Source organism: Microtus ochrogaster, chromosome 2, assembly GCF_000317375.1.
Source record: "Microtus ochrogaster isolate Prairie Vole_2 chromosome 2, MicOch1.0, whole genome shotgun sequence".
Classification (NCBI taxonomy): domain Eukaryota; kingdom Metazoa; phylum Chordata; class Mammalia; order Rodentia; family Cricetidae; genus Microtus; species Microtus ochrogaster.
The window spans coordinates 2,918,975-2,936,325 of NC_022010.1; the positions used below are offsets into that span (position 1 = coordinate 2,918,975).

At 50.6% G+C, this 17,351-nt stretch overlaps 1 protein-coding gene across 2 annotated transcripts in view; it reads right to left on the reverse strand.

Moving 5' to 3' along the window:
• Sgsm1 (small G protein signaling modulator 1) overlaps nucleotides 1–17,351 on the reverse strand; it is a 72,441-nt gene that overhangs the window by 28,519 nt on the left and 26,571 nt on the right. Inside the window, exons 9-17 of one of the 2 annotated variants that reach the window (XM_005344240.3) lie at nucleotides 15,055–15,179; nucleotides 12,837–12,904; nucleotides 11,934–12,097; nucleotides 11,665–11,797; nucleotides 10,148–10,312; nucleotides 8,714–8,852; nucleotides 6,856–6,920; nucleotides 6,174–6,319; nucleotides 335–463 (exon numbers count right to left, since the gene is read on the reverse strand). In XM_005344240.3, coding sequence (XP_005344297.1) covers nucleotides 335–463; nucleotides 6,174–6,319; nucleotides 6,856–6,920; nucleotides 8,714–8,852; nucleotides 10,148–10,312; nucleotides 11,665–11,797; nucleotides 11,934–12,097; nucleotides 12,837–12,904; nucleotides 15,055–15,179 — 1,134 coding nt within the window. The remainder of the gene's footprint in view (nucleotides 1–334; nucleotides 464–6,173; nucleotides 6,320–6,855; nucleotides 6,921–8,713; nucleotides 8,853–10,147; nucleotides 10,313–11,664; nucleotides 11,798–11,933; nucleotides 12,098–12,836; nucleotides 12,905–15,054; nucleotides 15,180–17,351) is intronic. The other variant, XM_005344241.3, reaches the window with a different exon arrangement.

Here is a 17,351-nt window from a genome sequence, read left to right on the forward strand (position 1 = left end):
ATCTGCCCAGTACCCAGATGCACAGTGCCCAACTGTGTGGTACCCGTCTGCCCAGTACCCAGGTGCTCAATGCCCAACTGTGTGGTACCCAGCTCTACAGTACCCAGATGCACAGTGCACATGCACACAATGCCCATCTGCCCAGTACCCAGGTGCTCAGTGCCCAGCTGCAGAGTACCTGGCCAGGTTCAGTGTACAGCTGTACAGTGCCTATGTGCACAGTGCCCAGGTACACAGTGCCCAAGTCCACAACACCTAACTCCATAGCACCCAGCCCCACAGTACCCAGCTCTGTAGCACCCCGCTCCTTTCATTGCCCTCATAGGTGACCAACCTCCTTCCTCTCCATCTCCGTCATCCCGAACTGGTAGTGGCCCAGGAGGAAGGGCCAAACTGCCCTGCGGATCTCGGGCTGGACACCCCCGTAGTAGATTAGCCGCAGCAGCTCTGGCTCTGGGTAAGTCTGTTTGGGAGGAGCAAAAGGTCTGGTCAATGGAGAAGCCAGTGTGACCTGCAGCCCTGTAGTCTTGTTTCTGTGGTGAGATCCTGGTGTGAACGAGCATCCTTCCAAATGCCTGTGTTAGTGATGTGGTCCCTAGCTAGGCACTATTGGAAGCTGGTGGGGCCTTGAAGAGCTGGAATCCCATGTCGGTCTTAGGTCACAGTGGAGGAATGGTGGCCCAGCCCCACCCATAGTAAGCCTCTCTGTTTTGCTCCTGCCATGCTGTCCTGTGCTGCCTAGGCCCACAGAGCAACATCAGACTTAAATCTCTACAACTGTGAGCCAAGATGTTTTTTCTCTCTAAGCTGTTCAGTCTGGAAATTGGTTACAGTAACAGAGAGATGACATAATACAGGAGCCTGCAACTAACCTTAGCACAAGAGGAGCTAAACCAGACAACACAAACCATCTACCAGTGGGGGCATCTGAGGTCAGGGGAGACACACACTGTTGTGTGGGGACAAGGCCGAAGTGTGAGGTGCAGTGGCAAAAAATAAAGATGTGACTGTGTCTAGGGTGAGCCTGTTTTTATGAGGTGACACAAAAGGTGGGCACTGTGTGACCTCAGTATTCAGAGTAGGTCAAGTCGAAAAGTCAAGGTCATCTTTAGTTTCATAGAGTTTAAGGCCAACCAACATGAGACCTCATCTAAAATCAATCAGATAAAGAACCCAAAAGCCAGGAGGGAGAGAAGGAAGAAAGAAGGGGGCAGGGGGAGGAGGCAAGTGCCCAAGGCAGTACCTAATGAACTAGCCTCTCCATTTGATTCATACTCAATCTCATCTTGAGTTAGCTTGAAGAAAATTAAAGTGAAATAAAGCAAACTGAACATTTCCAGAGCCTCCTCTCACATCATCAACCCTCAGCACAGGAAGGGCTTCGGGGGCTTCCTGTGGTGTCGGCTGGGCTTTGTTACTTCAAGAAAAGTCACTGGTGCAAGCTTTGCGGCTACAGTGTATCCTTAGGCTGCCAAGAGAACTCTGACCACCCAAGTAGATAACGCCTGCATAGTTAGCAATCAGAAAATGGGTTGTGGCAAGAACGCAAAGTCTTCATCAGAAATGACTTTCTTTCTTTCAGGGTTGTGGGGAGAATCCCTGGAGAGCCATCTGTATCTCAGCTTTTTTATTCCCCCCTTTTTTTTTATTTTATGTACAACAGTGTTTTGACTAAATAATACAAGTGTACAATGTGCATGCAATGCCTGTAGAGGCCAGAAGAGGGCCTGGGATCCCCGGAGCTGGAGTCAGATGGTTGTGAGCTGCCACGTGGGTGCTGGGAATTGAACTCAAGACCTCTGGAAGAGCACCTAGTGCTTTCAACGGCTGAGCCATCTCTCTAGTCCCCTCACTTTTCTGTTTTCTTGGTTTTTTGAAATAGGGTTTCTCTGTAGCCTTGGAGTCTATCCTGGAACTCGCTCTGTAGACCAGACTGGCCTCGAATTTACAGAGATCCGCCTGCCTCTGCCTCCTGAGTGCTGGGATTAAAGGCATGCACCACGATGACCCGGCTACTTTATAAGAGTTATAAAATCACTCATCTCCAGGCTTATCATTTCCTTGTGAGGAAATTTCAGTAGTTGTATCTCTAGGAGTTTGCAAGTTGTGTTGTTAGTTTGTTGGTACATACATTTTCATAGTATTTGCGTGTTATCTTCCATTCCTTTGCCTGTAGTGTCTATAGTGATGTCTCCTCTTTGACTTCTGATTGTGGTCATCTATGTGCTCTACACACACCCTTGTGGTTCTGATTAAGAAAGTGCTTCCCAGCTTCACTGGTCTTTCCTGAGAGGCAGTTTTATTGCTATTTCTTATCTCTGTTCTCCTCTCTTTGATCTGATTCTGCTTTGATCACTGTTCATCCTTCCTCCTGTCTTCTGTTTGCTTCAGGTTCAGTTTGCTGCCCCCCTCAAGCATTAAGATAGAAGGTTAAGTTATTGACTTTTACATCTTTCTTCATTTTACTTTATAGGTTAAAAAAAAAAACAACCTGGACCTTTGTATGTATATATTTTAAGTGTATGTGTGAGTATCTGCATGAGGTTATATGCACTATACGCATTCCTGGTACCCTCAGGGAACTGGAGTCACAGGCCACTGTGAGCTGCCTGCTGTGAATGGTGGGAACCAAACTCAGGTCCCCTCCAACAAAACCAGTGCTCCTAACCACTGAGCCATCTCTCCAGCCCCTAGACCTCTGTAATACTATGCTATGCTAAATTTTAACACTTATTGTTTTATTTATGGTCTTGGTTTCCATTGCTTGCAAATGCCATAACTGCAATTGTTTGCTACGACAAGAAGAGATGACAATGAAAACAGAAAATCCAGTTTCTGGGCTCCTGGATCCACTACAGTCCATTTCCCAGCCTCCGATGTAACTCGGTGGGGTCATAGGACAGTTTCTGGCCAATGGGTATGAGGGGAAGTAATGGAAGCTATTTGCAGGACTGGGCAGGAGGGGAGGGAAGTTAGTGGGTTCCCACAGGCTTCCCAAAAGACACTGAGTGCCAGGGAATGGCAGGTTCATGAGTCTCCCAGGTAAAAAAAGATGTGCACCCATTGACACGGCTCCCAGGGCTGTTCAGTGAGAAATAAGCCCAGTGTTGCCTGGCAACAAGAAAGCAGGTACTGTTTGTTCCTGAGACTCAATGTACCCAGCACACGAAGGTGGTTAAAGCTTGAGAAAGGGTCAGGCAGCAGGAGGAGTAGGAAGTACTGGAGACTCTCTGGCTCATCTATTGTTTCATCCAATTTGACCTTAAACTGGTATCTCCCAAATTGGATCACGGAAGCACTCCAGGGACTTTAGAAACACAGGCGTGGGCTCCTCTTCCGGAGATGCAGGCTCTGCCAAGCTGGAGCTGAGTGTAGAAGCCAGTCAGTTCTGCAGCTCTGCAGGAACCAGCAGGCTCACACTGTGGCCGTGGGAGGTTGCGAGAGTACTCTGGCTTATCTGTTTCACGTTTTAATACACAGCAATCTACTTCTAGGAACCCATTCTCAAAATCAAAATGCCAGCCGTAGACAGGCATGTGCCAAGTGCTTCTGCCGCTCCTCCTGTACCACTGGACAAGAGTCTTTAAAACAAGTTGGAAGAAAGTCAGGCCTGGTGCAGGTCTGCAAATCCAATCCCAACACTATGGAGACTGACGTGGGTGTGTGTGTATGAATTCAAGGCCAGCCTGGGCTATCCAGTGAGATTCCCACCCCACCCCCCAACAACAAATGAGAAGAAAAAGGGAGGAAGAGGAAGAGAGAGAGAAAGAGAGAGAGAGAGAGAGAGAGAGAGAGAGAGAGAGAGAGAGAGAATACCTGTCAGCAGGAATTTAAATAAACTGTGAGCCATCCACAAACACAAAGTGCTGAGTTCTGGCTCACTATTTCTTTGAGATCTGGAAGGTGGGTCTGAAAGCAGAGCTGCTCACTGAACTGCAAACAGAACGCTAACAAGGTATAGATGACGCTGCCCATCTAGAGGCCAAGAGATGGTTCAGCGGGTAGAGGCACTTGCTACCACAGCAACCTGGTTTCAACATGGTGGGAGGAGAAAGCTGGCATCTGCAAGCTGTTGTCTGCCGACCTCCACGTGCACACAGTGGCATCTGCATGCCCCCCACATACAAAATAAAATAAATACTTAAAAAATTTAAAAAATATAGAATAAGGTTAGGTATAAATATTAAGCTATGGCTAGCTAAATATTGCAATATTATATATACATTTCTATAACACTATAGCTATAGATGAGAGATCAAAGATAGGATGATAGATAACTTTTGAAAGTCTATGTATATATAATAAATACAGAAATATATAAGAGCTGTATAATATGCAGTTAGGCATAAATGTATCTTTACGAATTATATTAAAAAATCCTGATGAACTATATTATTGTATATGACTTATATGTCTTTTTTGTTTGTTTATTTGATACAGGTCTTACTATGTAGCCCTGGCTGTGCTAGAGCTCGCTTTGTAGACCAGGCTGGACTTTAACTCACAGAGATCCACCAGCCTCTGCCTCTCGAGTGATGGGATTAAAGGTGTGTGGCACCATGCCTGGCTTTGACTTGTATGTTGTAAAGTGTTCTGTGGGTCAGCTCTGTGCGTGCATACACATCTGTGGGTCAGCTCCAGGATCTCTATGTAGTGCTGTGGCTAGTTCTGATTGCCAACTTGACAGAGAATAGTATTACCTTGGAGATGAGCCCCTCTGGGCTCTGGTCATGCCTCTGGGGGATTAGCTTGATTATGTTAACCAGTGTGGGAAGACCTATATTCATTCCCTAGGCTGGGGACCCTAACTGTGCAAACGGAGCTGCCTGCGGTCACCTTTCTGTTTCTTGCCAGTGGATGAGACAGGAACAGCTGCCTCCTGATCCTGTAGCCTCGACCTCCCCACAAAAGTGGAACAGATGTGGAACTGTAGTGAAGATCAACCCTTACTCCCTTTAACTTGCTCGTGTCAGGGTATTTATGATAGCTATGGGAAGGGAAACCCAGACAGCGGCTGCATTTCCACACGGCTTTGTAACTGTAGGTAAAGAAACAAAGGCATGGGCACAGATGGACAGCACTGGAGCAGGTGCCCAGGACAGCCTGAGACAGACAGACAGACAAACAGTGTTAGAGCAGGTGCCCAGGACAGCCTGAGACAGACAGACAGTGTTGGAGCAGATGCCCAGGGCAGCCTGAGACAGACAGACAGACAGACAGACAGACAGACAGACAGACAGACAGTGTTGGAGCAGGTACCCAGGGTAGCCTGAAACAGACAGACAGTGTTGGAGCAGGTGCTCAGGGCAGCCCGAGACAGACAAACAGTGTTGGAGCAGGTACCCAGGGCAGCCTGAGACAGACAGACAGACAGACAGTGTTGGAGCAGGTGTCCAGTGCAGCCTGAGAGAGACAGACAGTGTTGGAGCAGGTGTCGAGGTCACCACCCAAGGCCCACATGTGCCCCAAAGCAGCTATGAATTCATTCAACACATAACCATGAACTTACTCAAACATTATGCTATGAACTCAAGTGAACCCAGAACTCACAAAGAGGCCAAGACTGGCATCAAACTCACATTCCCCTGCCTCAGCTTTATGAGGGCTGCAGTGACAGCTGTGAACCACCCTGCCCAGTCCAACTGTTTCCTTTTCTTCTCTTCTAGGTTGAACATCCCAGTCCCTAATACTTGCGTCCTGAAGGGTTTTACACTTCAGATTTTCTTGGATGTTTGAATATTTGCATATGTGTGTGTGTATACACACATATACTGAGACATCTATAGGGATGGGCCACGTCTAGACACAAAATCCATACGTTTAACATACATCTAGACTCATGGCCTGTGTGTCATTTTATACAGTATTTTTAGTGGGTGGTATGTTTGCGACCTGTCATGTGAGGTCAGGTGTGGGATTTTCCATTAAGTTTCATGTCAGTGCTCAGAGCTTCCATTTCAGAACATTCTGGATGGGGTTTGGGATTGGTAAGCTGTACCTATGTATGTTTTCTGACCTCCCTTAGTTTCATCTGGATGGGGTTCATGTTAGCTGTGGGTCTTGGGACTTGATAGTCCATGTCAGACAGGCACATCTACCTGGATCCCTTAGTCTGAACTGGCAAGATGACCTTGCTCCACTGCCCTCTGGTGCATGAGCCCTGCCCTGCTCACCGTGCTGTCCTGGATGTACTGCTCCCAGATGCTGGCTGTCAACCCTTGCCCAGCATCACAGGGCAGGTCTGGAGACACAATCATGTGATTGACCAGGGCCGACAGGTGGGTCCTCACGGTAGACAGGTGTCTGCAGTAGGCGAGCCCTGGCCCAGGAGGGAAGGCAGATGTTATCTTTTACCCAACACGCTTCACCCAGTCTCTCATGCATGCTCCATGTGGCTGTCCTGTTACCCACTCCCATCTTCAGGGCCCCCCCAACCCAGATAATTCTCACCATCCCCCTTCTAGACAAAGAAAGCAAGTTGAGCATGCTATCACTGGTGGCTTGACTGTTAAACCGTGGGGATGCTTTTGTATTTAGTTAGACACCACCCTCCTCTGCTGAAAGTTAAAGCAATTCACAGATGTGCAGTGGGCAGAGAAGGGACAGGAAGGCAGGAGAACCAAGGACTTCAAGGCTCACTCTGGGCCTGTCTCCCATTCGTATAGGAAGAACAAAGGCCAGATGCAAACAGAGTCACTGCTGGGTGGAGAAGGGAGCCTGGGAGATGCGGAGTGCTCTGCCTGCTGTCCAAGATGGATCACCCTGCCTGGGCACCCTCATCCACTCTGCCTGGCGTACGAGGCCCTCAGTCAGTGCTTGCTGAAGACCACAGCAGTAGCAGAACCCAGTACTCACATCCGTAGAAAGCCCTGGAAAGGATCTGGTACTTCATGTTATCACAGAGCAGCTTCAGTGGAGCCCTGTGTGGGGAGAGGGGACAGAGGGCCACACACTGCTCAGCTGTGCTGCAGAAGAACCATCACTATCCACGCAGAGATCAAAGTCACTGTCAGGGTGGAGAGAGACTGCTGTGGCTCCCACTCACAAGCCCCCCAGGCTTCCCTGGGGAAGTCGCCCCTGCAGTGTGCCTCTGTGGCTTGGATTCAGGTGGATGATCACCCAGCATATGACCCTGACTGAGAAGTGGTCATGTGACCCAACCCAGGCCAATGAGAATCAGCCTTGGGATTTTTGCTGCATCTACCTAGAAACACACACTGTCTTCTAGGTACTGTCTAAGCCAGAGGGATACATAGCAGTGGTTGCTGGAAGACTTCTTGGCCATCACCAGGAGGGCCAGCCCAAGAACAGACCACCTTAAAAGCTCATTCACCCCATCTGAAGACAACAAGAACAGACCACCTTAAAGGCTCACTCACCCCCATCTGAAGACAACAAGAACAGACCACCTTAAAGGCTCACTTACCCCCATCTGAAGACCCCCGAGAACAGACCACCTTAAAGGCTTACCCATTCATATCTGAAGACCCCGAGAGCTGTTCCCATTCTGAGCATCTGGGGCCAGCCAGGTCCAGAGCTGCTGTGTTCCTGATCCTCTCAATCATGCTAGTACATTCTCTTTCTTTTCTATTTTCTTTTCTTGATTTTTTTTGAGACAGGGTCTCATGATATAACCCAGGCTGGCTTGGAACCCACAATCCTCCTGCCTCAGCCTCCTGGGTGCTGGGATTACACAACTACTCCAACACACACACTTCTTCTTTTTTCCTCTTGAATCAGTTTGAAGTGATCTGCTATAAAGTGGCCCATGGATTTGGCCCATGAACTGCACAGGAGGTAGGCTCAGCATCACTGCTCTCTGCACAAAGCTCCTGAGGGTGTTTGGAGTGAAAAGAGAAGAACACAGCCTAGCATGGCTGGGGAGACGGGGGCCGAGGAGGGCTGTGTGCTCGCACAGCGGACAGAATGGAAGAATCCTTATGCATCTATCCTGAAGTTATCCCAGGGATGCAGACAGACCCAGGAAGCCTGCTGGCAAGGGAGCATGGCTGAAGTCCTGGTTATTTACATGGAGAGTCCCTCTTCCCACCCTCAGGATGTGAGACTTGGTCTTGCTCAAGGTGCAAACAGTGAGCAGTTCCTCAGGGGGGTTCATACTCTGCAAGGAAGCGAGCTCCTCATGATACAGGTATGTAGGTCAGACGTTCTGAGAGCAGGCACTGGGAAAAGTAGCATTGCTCAATGGTCCATGGTGACTATTTACTAGTTCCTTCTAACAACCCTACTAAGTTAATGTTTCGTGGAGGAGCACACAGAACAATGACCATCCTTAAATAATATTTCTGGCTCCTAATGTATGCTTGTCCTGTATTTCTTGGCCTCCTTGTGAGTGGGGCCACTGAGTTGAAACAGAAATACCATTGCCTCTGACACTGTGACTAGTGACATCTAAGTCGATGCCCATTAGAAAGCAGAGCCATGGCAGACTCATAGCATTTGGGACATGTCAGCATTTACTGTAAAAAGCCATTAATGTTTTAGGGCTCTTTGTTACTGCAGCAGAACCTTACCCTGGCTGACACATGGGAGGGAATTCCAGTGACTACAACTACACATGGCTACGATTTAAACCTTGGGGATCCACAGGCCACGTTCATACCTCCCAAAATTTAGGCCAAGGCAAGAGATAGAGAGCCACAGGCCTTAGGTCAGTGCTTCAAGCACCTCCATGTGCAGCCTGAGCCCCACATACCTCTCATGATTGCAGCCATTGGATGAGCCGCCATCAGCAGAGCCGCTTTGTGAACAGGAAGAGCAGGAGGACTTCCGAGGACTGGGTTGCCATAGGGATGGAAGATTGTTCACAGAGACATCCATCAGGTCCTGAGGCACTGTGGTGGGTAGTGAGTGGAAAGGGGGCCCGGCAATAACCTTGGTCAAACCAACACGGATTACAGAAACTTGACCCCAAAGCAAGCAGCTCCCTCAAAGCTGGCTCAGGGGCAGAGAAGACAGGAGTGTGACTGTCCCAAATGTGCCCAACCACAATCTGATGGAGTCCCCAAGGCCGCCTGATCCAGTGAAAAGCACCACCAAGCTTCAGAGACTCCGGCTGCAGAGCAGAGTGGAGAGCAGCTGAAGGCAGAAGTAGAGAAGAGGCAACCAGAGCCCGGAAGCCTGCAGACAACCCCACCTCGCCATGCCCTCATTCAGTTCTGCTCACAGGAAGGTGGCATGAGGGAAGGGGAGCCTACTGGGTGCTCCTGAGTTCCTCTGCCTCTAAAGGAGCTTGTGTGGCCAGAAGGGAAGGAACAAATTTCAAAATATAAGCGGAGTCCCCAGGGCCTGGGTGGGGGTAGCTCTGTTCACACTCCTGAACTAGAAATCACCTTCACCAGGTGACTCAGGTGAGGGGGGGCTCCTTAAAAAGCCATATGACCATCTAGTACCCCCGATATCCTGGAGACAAGATCCTCAAATGCACCCAACTTGTGGTTATAGGTTCTTTCCTTCCACGATGTAGATTCTGGGGGTTCAGGCATGGTGGCCTTTACTAGCTGAGTCGTCTTGTTGGCCCAAGGCCTGTTTTTCTCTTGTTGTTTTCCAGTCAAGGACATAAAACCATGCCCAGCTCTTGGGCTGTACAGAAGGGGCTGGATCTGGCCCCTGGACATGGGTTGGGGAGCCCTGCTCTAGGACACAAGATGTGTGCTCATCCTCTTACCTGCTATGGCCTCTTAGGACAACAGCTCTCACCTAGGTCCTTTCCCTAAGCCCAGAGAGGGGGAAAGACTCAGACTCTTGTGCCCTCTCCTTGTTACCAGAGCTCTGCAGCTGACTGGGCCATGCTGACCCTCACAACAGAGAAGCATGCTGGCTACAGAGTGAGGCTCTCGCACCCACCAACGGTGTACGGCTCTCCTCTCTCCTCACAGACTCACCACTGAGCTGGCCAGAAAACACCCAGGTTCTCAGGCTGACCCAGGGAGGCACAGGGCAGCAATTGTGCCTCAGTCAGCACCCACGAGTCACGGAACCTAACGGCCGCCTTCTGCAGGGTGGGGACCAAGAGGCACGAGACTGCTCGTTTGTTTCTTTTTCCATTTTCCTTGGGAACAAACTCAAATGATGGCATGGCTGAAGCGGCACCCAGCCCAGGAGAAGGGGACCTGTAACAAGACATTACTGGGGGGCTGCTCCTTCACACTCGGTGTGGGGATGGTGAGGTACCCTCTGGTTTGTCCCCACTGGATCCCCCTGGCCACCACCAGAACGGATTGGCCAGCAGCAAGCATCATCCAGGCAGGACCAATGGACACGGGTCGAGGGCCGCCCAAAAGATCAAGGGTAACTTGAGACAGAAAACAAAAAGAAGCAGTGAGGAGGGAGAGCTGGTGGGCGGGACAGAGACCAGGAGAGAAACCAGCTCCCCTGGACTCTAACCCTCCCCTGCTCTGCTCCACGTATATTGTGCGGATTAGAGAAGAAAACACAGGACATTTATAAACTGCCCACTCAGTGCCAGGCACTAGATCAGGTTTGCCATTTATCCTTGGTGACCTGTGTTTCAGAAATAACAGAGATTCCTAACAGTGGCAGTAACAGCAGTAACGGGGAGAGCTAGGGCCTGTTCCTCTTTGAGACATACACTGCCTGGCAGCCCCGGCCAGCCTCATCTCACGTTCCTCCTGCTTCAGACCCCTGAGTGTTGGATTACAGCATGCTCCATCACACCTCGCTCAATCCAGGCTTGTGTGTGTGTGTGTGTGTGTGTGTGTGTGTGTGTGTGCGTGTGCATGCACATGTGTGTTTGAACAGGTGCACAAGTATGTGTGAATATCAGTGCATGTTTGTGCAATGCTTGTGGAGGCCAGAGGTCAGTCTCAAGGGTTGCTCTCCAATACCATGTATGTATTTTGGCTTTTGAGACAGTCTCTCACTGGCCTGGAACTTGGCAAGTAGAATAAACCGGCTGGCTAGCAAGACCCAGGGAACTGCCTGACTCTGACTCCCTAGCACTGGGTAGCAAGTGCCTGCCATTATACCATGCCCACTTCACATGTGTGTGGATACACGCATGCGTGCACTTAAGTGCTGCACGCACAAGTATGCTTGCATGCAGAGGTCAGAGCAAGATCTGGGGGGTTTTCTCTATTCCTTGTCACTTTATTCCACTGAGGGTTTCTTACAACTTGAAGGCTTGCCATTTTGGTTGTGCTGATTACCCAGGGAACGCATGGGGTTTGCCTAGCTCCATCCTCCAAAGTTGGGGTTATGGGCATGTGTAGTCAAGCTTGGCTTTTTATTAGATATTTGAACTCAGATCTTTGTGCTTGCATTGGCTCCTTGTAACTCGCAGTGAGATACTGGTAAGAGGGTCACACAGAGGCTAGCGTGCGTCTGTTCAGTGTGTGTCAGATGCCTGCAACAGACAGCCCATTTCACAGACAAGGAAAAAGAAGGCCAGGGAGGGGATGAGAAGAAACCTGACCACGTCACGCCAGGCTTCCAGAGCCCACAGCACCATCACTATTAGTGTCACCTCCTGCCCAGTGGGTGCTGTTGGTTCTCATTTCGGGGGAGGTGGGAGGCACTGGGACACTTATGGCTTTGAGCTCCCATTGCTGGCCCCAGCCCACTACTTGTAACTTTTGGAGTACATCTCAGGAGGAGCCGGTGAGTGCAGGGCCGAGGGATGCTTACCAAATTCGGACTGCATGCCAGGGTAGATGATGCGGAACACGTAATCTGTGGCTTCGTCATCCTCTTTATCTGATGATGTGGACTCCGAGGACCCCTGCGGGCTCCGCTTGCGCAGCTTAGGAAATACCTTCCCCTGCAGAAACACATTCCAGGGCAGACTTCAGAGCCATCTGTCCCCATGCCCAGCAACACTGCTGGTCTCACAGTGGGGCCCAGTGACACCCCACGGCTGGCATCTCCTCCACCTTCTCAAGGCCCCCACACCTCACCTTTCCTCGCTGTGACCAAAGTGGTGGGTCCAGCTGCCCATGCGGAAGCAATCCATTCTCCAGGCAGGAGAGGAACTGTAACAGGTGCCCACCCTTGGGGAAGCGAAAGGGCGGCCTCTGGATTCCATCCTGGCTCACCAGCACGACAGTCCCACCGCTGTCCACTGCCACCACCACCGCCAGATAAGAGAGAACGGCAGGTGTCACTGTGAAGCATGGTGCAGTACCAACACATGCATCCACCCCCAAGACCAACCAGGTCAGGAGAGCCACTCTGAGGCTCTGGGTTGTAGGTGATGACTAAGAGCATGTATTTGACACCTAATGCATACCAACACTGTGTATTAAAAATTCTGTCTTACTGTAACCCCCAGAATATCCCCCCAAGGCTCAGCTATGATCACCTATTTCACAAGGGACAAAACTAAAACTCAGATAGGTTTTGTATCATCCCCAAGGTCACACAGCTGATAAGTTGCAAAGCCTGGACAGTATCTGAGTCTGCCTTCCTAAAGGGGATTAAACCATTGAGTTCCATACCTAGATGAGACACAGTGCACCCTGTTTGTTCTAAGTGTACCTTCTTCCAGTTTTAATGGAATGTTTGGGTTACTGATCTCAGGTCTGCATACCACTCACTGATCTTGGACTTAGAAAGATATGGGTTTAAGTCCTGTCTCCAGAGTCAACAGTCTGTGTCACTTTGTATGTGACTGCAATAGGCCACCCTGTCATTAAGTGGTTACAATAACTCAGAGCAGCACACTCAGGAAGGTAAAGCCATTTGCTTGAGGAGACACACAGGTGTCCTGTGATGCTAAATAAAGGAACAGGGTAAGGTGGTGAGGAGGGACAGGGACCCACGATGGATGCCTAGCCACCCGCTGTCTCTGTGGTCCCTACCTTGCTGGTGACAGTGAAGGTAAACAATCTCCTCTAAGCGGATGGTCACGGCATAGTCCCAGTAGACACTGGAAAGGGAAAGTGTGGGAGACTGCAGGAGACCAGAAGACCAAGGCAGGGGCACCTCTGCCTTCATCAAGACCCACTTGTCCCAGTATCTGTGTCACCATCCATATCCAGCCATCCTCCCCTTCTTTTGGTCTCAGTACCTCAACTTTCTGAAGAATCCCTCCTCCCTAGCTACATGGTCTACCCTGGGACTCTGGGATGATCACCTGACCCAGGCTGGCCAATCAGCACTGACCATGATCACCTGACCCAGTCCGGCCAATCAGCACTGAGCAGTCACAGTGATTGATGCATGATTAGCACCACTACTCAAGCACGTCAGTGGCAGGAACGATCCTTCCTATTTATGCCTAGACAGCCCAGGAAGAGCTCCTTGCTGCCCAGGGATGTTCAGACCATGCATGGAAGGTCAGGAAAGCAAAGACAGGATGAGTCCAGGCATGGTCATTCAGGTCCCTGGGTCCAGCCTGCGGTCTCCTGCTCTTGGACTCCTTGGATCATTGGACAAATGCTCCAGTTAGCTTGGACTTGACATTTTTGTACCTGGAAGTTAGGTAGCTATACTAGCCCAGAACCTCCAGGCCACCATGTCACGTCACCACAGGCAGAAGTTAGAATGGCCACGCCCAGCTCTGACCTTACGTGGGTAGGTAGTATGACTCAAGGGTTAACCTAAGCCTCAGTTTCCTGGACTATAAAATGGAGGATCCAATAAGATCCCTACTGTAGTGTTTCTCTGGGGATTCAATAGAACCTTCATTTGAAGGACTCAACCCAGAGTCCCCCATATAGTCAGCTCATAGCACAATGCCTTGGGCAGGGTCACTCTGAGTACTGACTGAAGCATGCACTTCTAGCTTAAAACCCACCATGCTTCTAAAATGATTTTCCCCATCAGAACACCTTGGGAGGGGGCACCTGGGAATGTGGGCTCTGTGGGAGCCTAGGAACGCAACCACTCAGAAACTCCGGACCAGGGAGCAGAGCTCAGCGCTCCCTGTTAGCGAAGCCACTCCCAGATCGACCATGGTTTTACCAAGCTGCCATGTAAGTACATGGGCATGATCAAGACCCATCCTGGGGAAAGAGGAGGCCCCGTTACAGAGCCCTGTAGCCCAGACTCCCCTAGACAGCCAGGTGGATTCTCTCCCTGTGTGACTGTCTTTCTTCTCTCCTGTCACCATGCATGGCAGTCTTTTCCTTTCAACCCCTGCTTCTGCCCTCAGCTTCCCGCCCCCAGGTCCTTCCCCGAGGACATCTCTTTTTCAGAGATCCTCTCATGGCATCCGCTCGGGAGACCCCAGACTAACAGAGGTACCAAGCCAGTGGCTGCATCCAACTTCTGACACCTTTTATGACCCACCTCTCTCCACTCCTCTGCCTCTCAATCTGAGTCAGAGCAGAATCTCATTACAGGCCTTCCTACCCTGGGCCACCAGCTGGCCATGCCAACGGCCAGGGAGCAGACATCCTCGATGGTGGTCAGCAACTACAGTGCCCTTTGGATTTACCGGTCCCCCTACATGTGTATGCACACCCTACAGTGCAGGTGAGGAAACTGAGGCTGGGGGTTGTGGAGGTGATTGCTCAAGGCCACTTGGCTGTGGGGGGTGCAGTTCCTGATTCAGTCTGACTTGTCCTTACAGCTTGGCTAAGGTGTCATTTGCAGTCTCTAGATTTGCTATCCTTACACTTTGATAGGTCGGGGAAGCATATTTATGAATTCTTTAAATTGCATTTAAAAATTAATTAATCAATTAATTAATGTGGGGGGAGTGCACATCATGTTGAATGAGTGGAGGTCAGAGGTCACTTCTCTCCTTCTACCGGATGGGTCCCAGGGATAGAGCTCAGGTTGTCAGGCTTGGTGGAAGGCACCTTTGCTCCCTGCGCCACCTCACTGGCCCTGCAGAGCAGATGTATGGATGTGATGGCCGACCATGCCTACCCCACCCCCAACCCCACCCAGGCTCTGCCACTCTGTCTCTGGGTGCTTCCAAGGCTGGTGTACTTTTGAGGCCACAGCAGCAAGGAGGCTAGTAGGTAACTATGCCAACCAGGTAGAATGGCAGGCAGGGCCATCCTCCCCTGAGAAGAGAGCATCCTTGTGCTTAGGGGAGTGAAGAGGACTCATCTGAAGTTCTCTTACCTCTTCTCATAGTCCAGGTCCCCCACAGACCCATTCATCAGCTGGTTGGGTGTCCACTTCAAGGTCATGACATCAGCCGTCTGGTGCAGGGACAAGTACCCTGGCACGGCTTCCATGTCATCCCTCTGCAGAGAGGAGAGGAACTCAGGCCAGGCCATGTTGCTAGACACAGAAGCAGAACCCAGGAGCTGAGCTGTTGGTTGCCACCACTTGGAAGCCACTTGGCACCCTTCCCGTTGCTGTGCTGAGCAAAGCCACCTGCAGCCGAGCATCCAGGGTGAGCTTGGCAGACCAGCTGCGAAAGCTGCTTGCCCCAGCACGTGCCCCCAAGTCCCCCTCTTGAGACTGTCTCCACCCCAAGGTTCCTCCTGTCCCAGTAAAGGAGGCTGCGGCTCCAACATCGCCCCCTTTACAGAGGCCTGGATCTAGGCCAGTCTTCGGGGGTAAAGAGAGGGCAGGTAACCTACATCGCACCCCATAGGTGTCACCCAGAAAACCTTCCTTCTAGCATTCCTCTGTACTTCCATCCCGCAGCCCAATCTTCCACCTACCCAGAATCTGCCCATGGGCTCTCTCACCCACTTCCCATCACTCCAAGTTAGAGGGTGGGCAAGAAAATGCTCCCATCTCTCTCCTGGAAAGGAGCCCTCCTTATCTGCCCCCGATTTGGGACACATCTGACTTCCTGTGGCATCTCACAACTGTGAAGTGGCTATTGTTGCGTGATCACACGCAGGCTGTCTCATCTCTGTCAATCACTCCTCCGTTGAGCTTGGCAGGGCTGTTGTTTTGCAGGGAGGACATATGAGTCCGTTTTAAGCATCTCCTGACAGAGGAGCCTGTGAGTCAGCTGTTGTGACGTGGCCTTGAGAACAGGGTGACAGTCCATTTTTCATCTCCCCAGGTCACCCAGCCCCAGATCTCCTTGGAAGGCAGGGACAGCATGGTCCATGGGCCTTAAGACTGGAGATGACAGCATTCACCCTATGCTTACCGGAACTTCTGGGTGAGAGGTCACCAATTTTTTTGTATTGAGAGACTGAAAGGAAATGCTTAAGGCTTTGGGAGCCATATATAGATCATGACAACCACTTGTCTCCGCCACCAGAGCCTGGCATGGTCATGTTTCAATATTTGGATGACTCGTATTCTTTCCCTCCTCCTCCCTCCCTCCCTTTCTCTTCTCCAGCTCTGATGTGGATGGTACCTTGGGCCCACTAATCCCTCTACCTCTGAGCAGCACCCAGTCCTTAGCAACAGAAGCTTCTTGTTGGTCACTTGAAATCCAGCTGCATCTTAAACTCACGACTTCCTTGTCTGAGAAACTTGGACCTTGCACCCAGTGTGCTGCAGATATGACAGGCCACACGGTGGAATGACCTGCCCAGGGTCACCCAGCGGTTGAGGCTGTGGGGCCTCTTCCTGCTTTCTTCCAGCTGGGCCCAAATACCACACTGATTGTAACCCAGAGACCCTGAGGACAGCGAGGGACACTGCCTCAGGGCAGGGGCTGCTCATGCTTCACGCTCTGCCCTTGTGCCCAGGCAGCTGTTGGAGCACAGAAGGCAACCAATTCACTGAAGCAAATCAGTGTGAGAGCAAATCAAAATGCTGCCCCTTGTGTGGGCTTCAATGTTGTCATCTCTATGTCAGTGCAGCATGAGGCCCTTCACAGTGAGCACTGGCCAGATGTCAGTGACAGAAAGGTCCACCGTCTCAGTACCACACCTCTGCCACGCTGTTTGCTGAGCGACAGCAAGAGCGCACAGCCAGGCAGATGGCCTGGTGGACAGGGATGTTCGGACAGACTAAGTGGGTAGAAAGATTAACAAATGGTGGCGGGAGGTGTAGAAAATGGAAGAGCTGCTGGCAGGGCAGCTAGCTAGAACTATGGCCACTTGTACTTACATAGAGATGTGCGGATGCCTAGATTATGCATGTATATATGTATGTATAAGAAATAGACGAAGATATGGATGGGTACTCAGCCAGATGGATACAGGGGAGTGAACGGAGGACGATCGCTAACTGGCAGATGAATTGACAAAGGGATGAATGAACAAGTGGGAGGCTGGATAGAGAGATGATGACTGGGTAGATGGATGGACAAGCAAATATATGGATACGGTATGTATGTAGGTGGGTACTGGCAAATGGAGGAAGAGAAATTTTTGAGTGACTGGATGGATGGATAAGTGAATGGATGGAAGGTTGGATGCATGATGGATGGATGAATAGATAGATAGATAGATAGATAGATAGATAGATAGATAGATAGATAGATAGGTGGGTGGGTG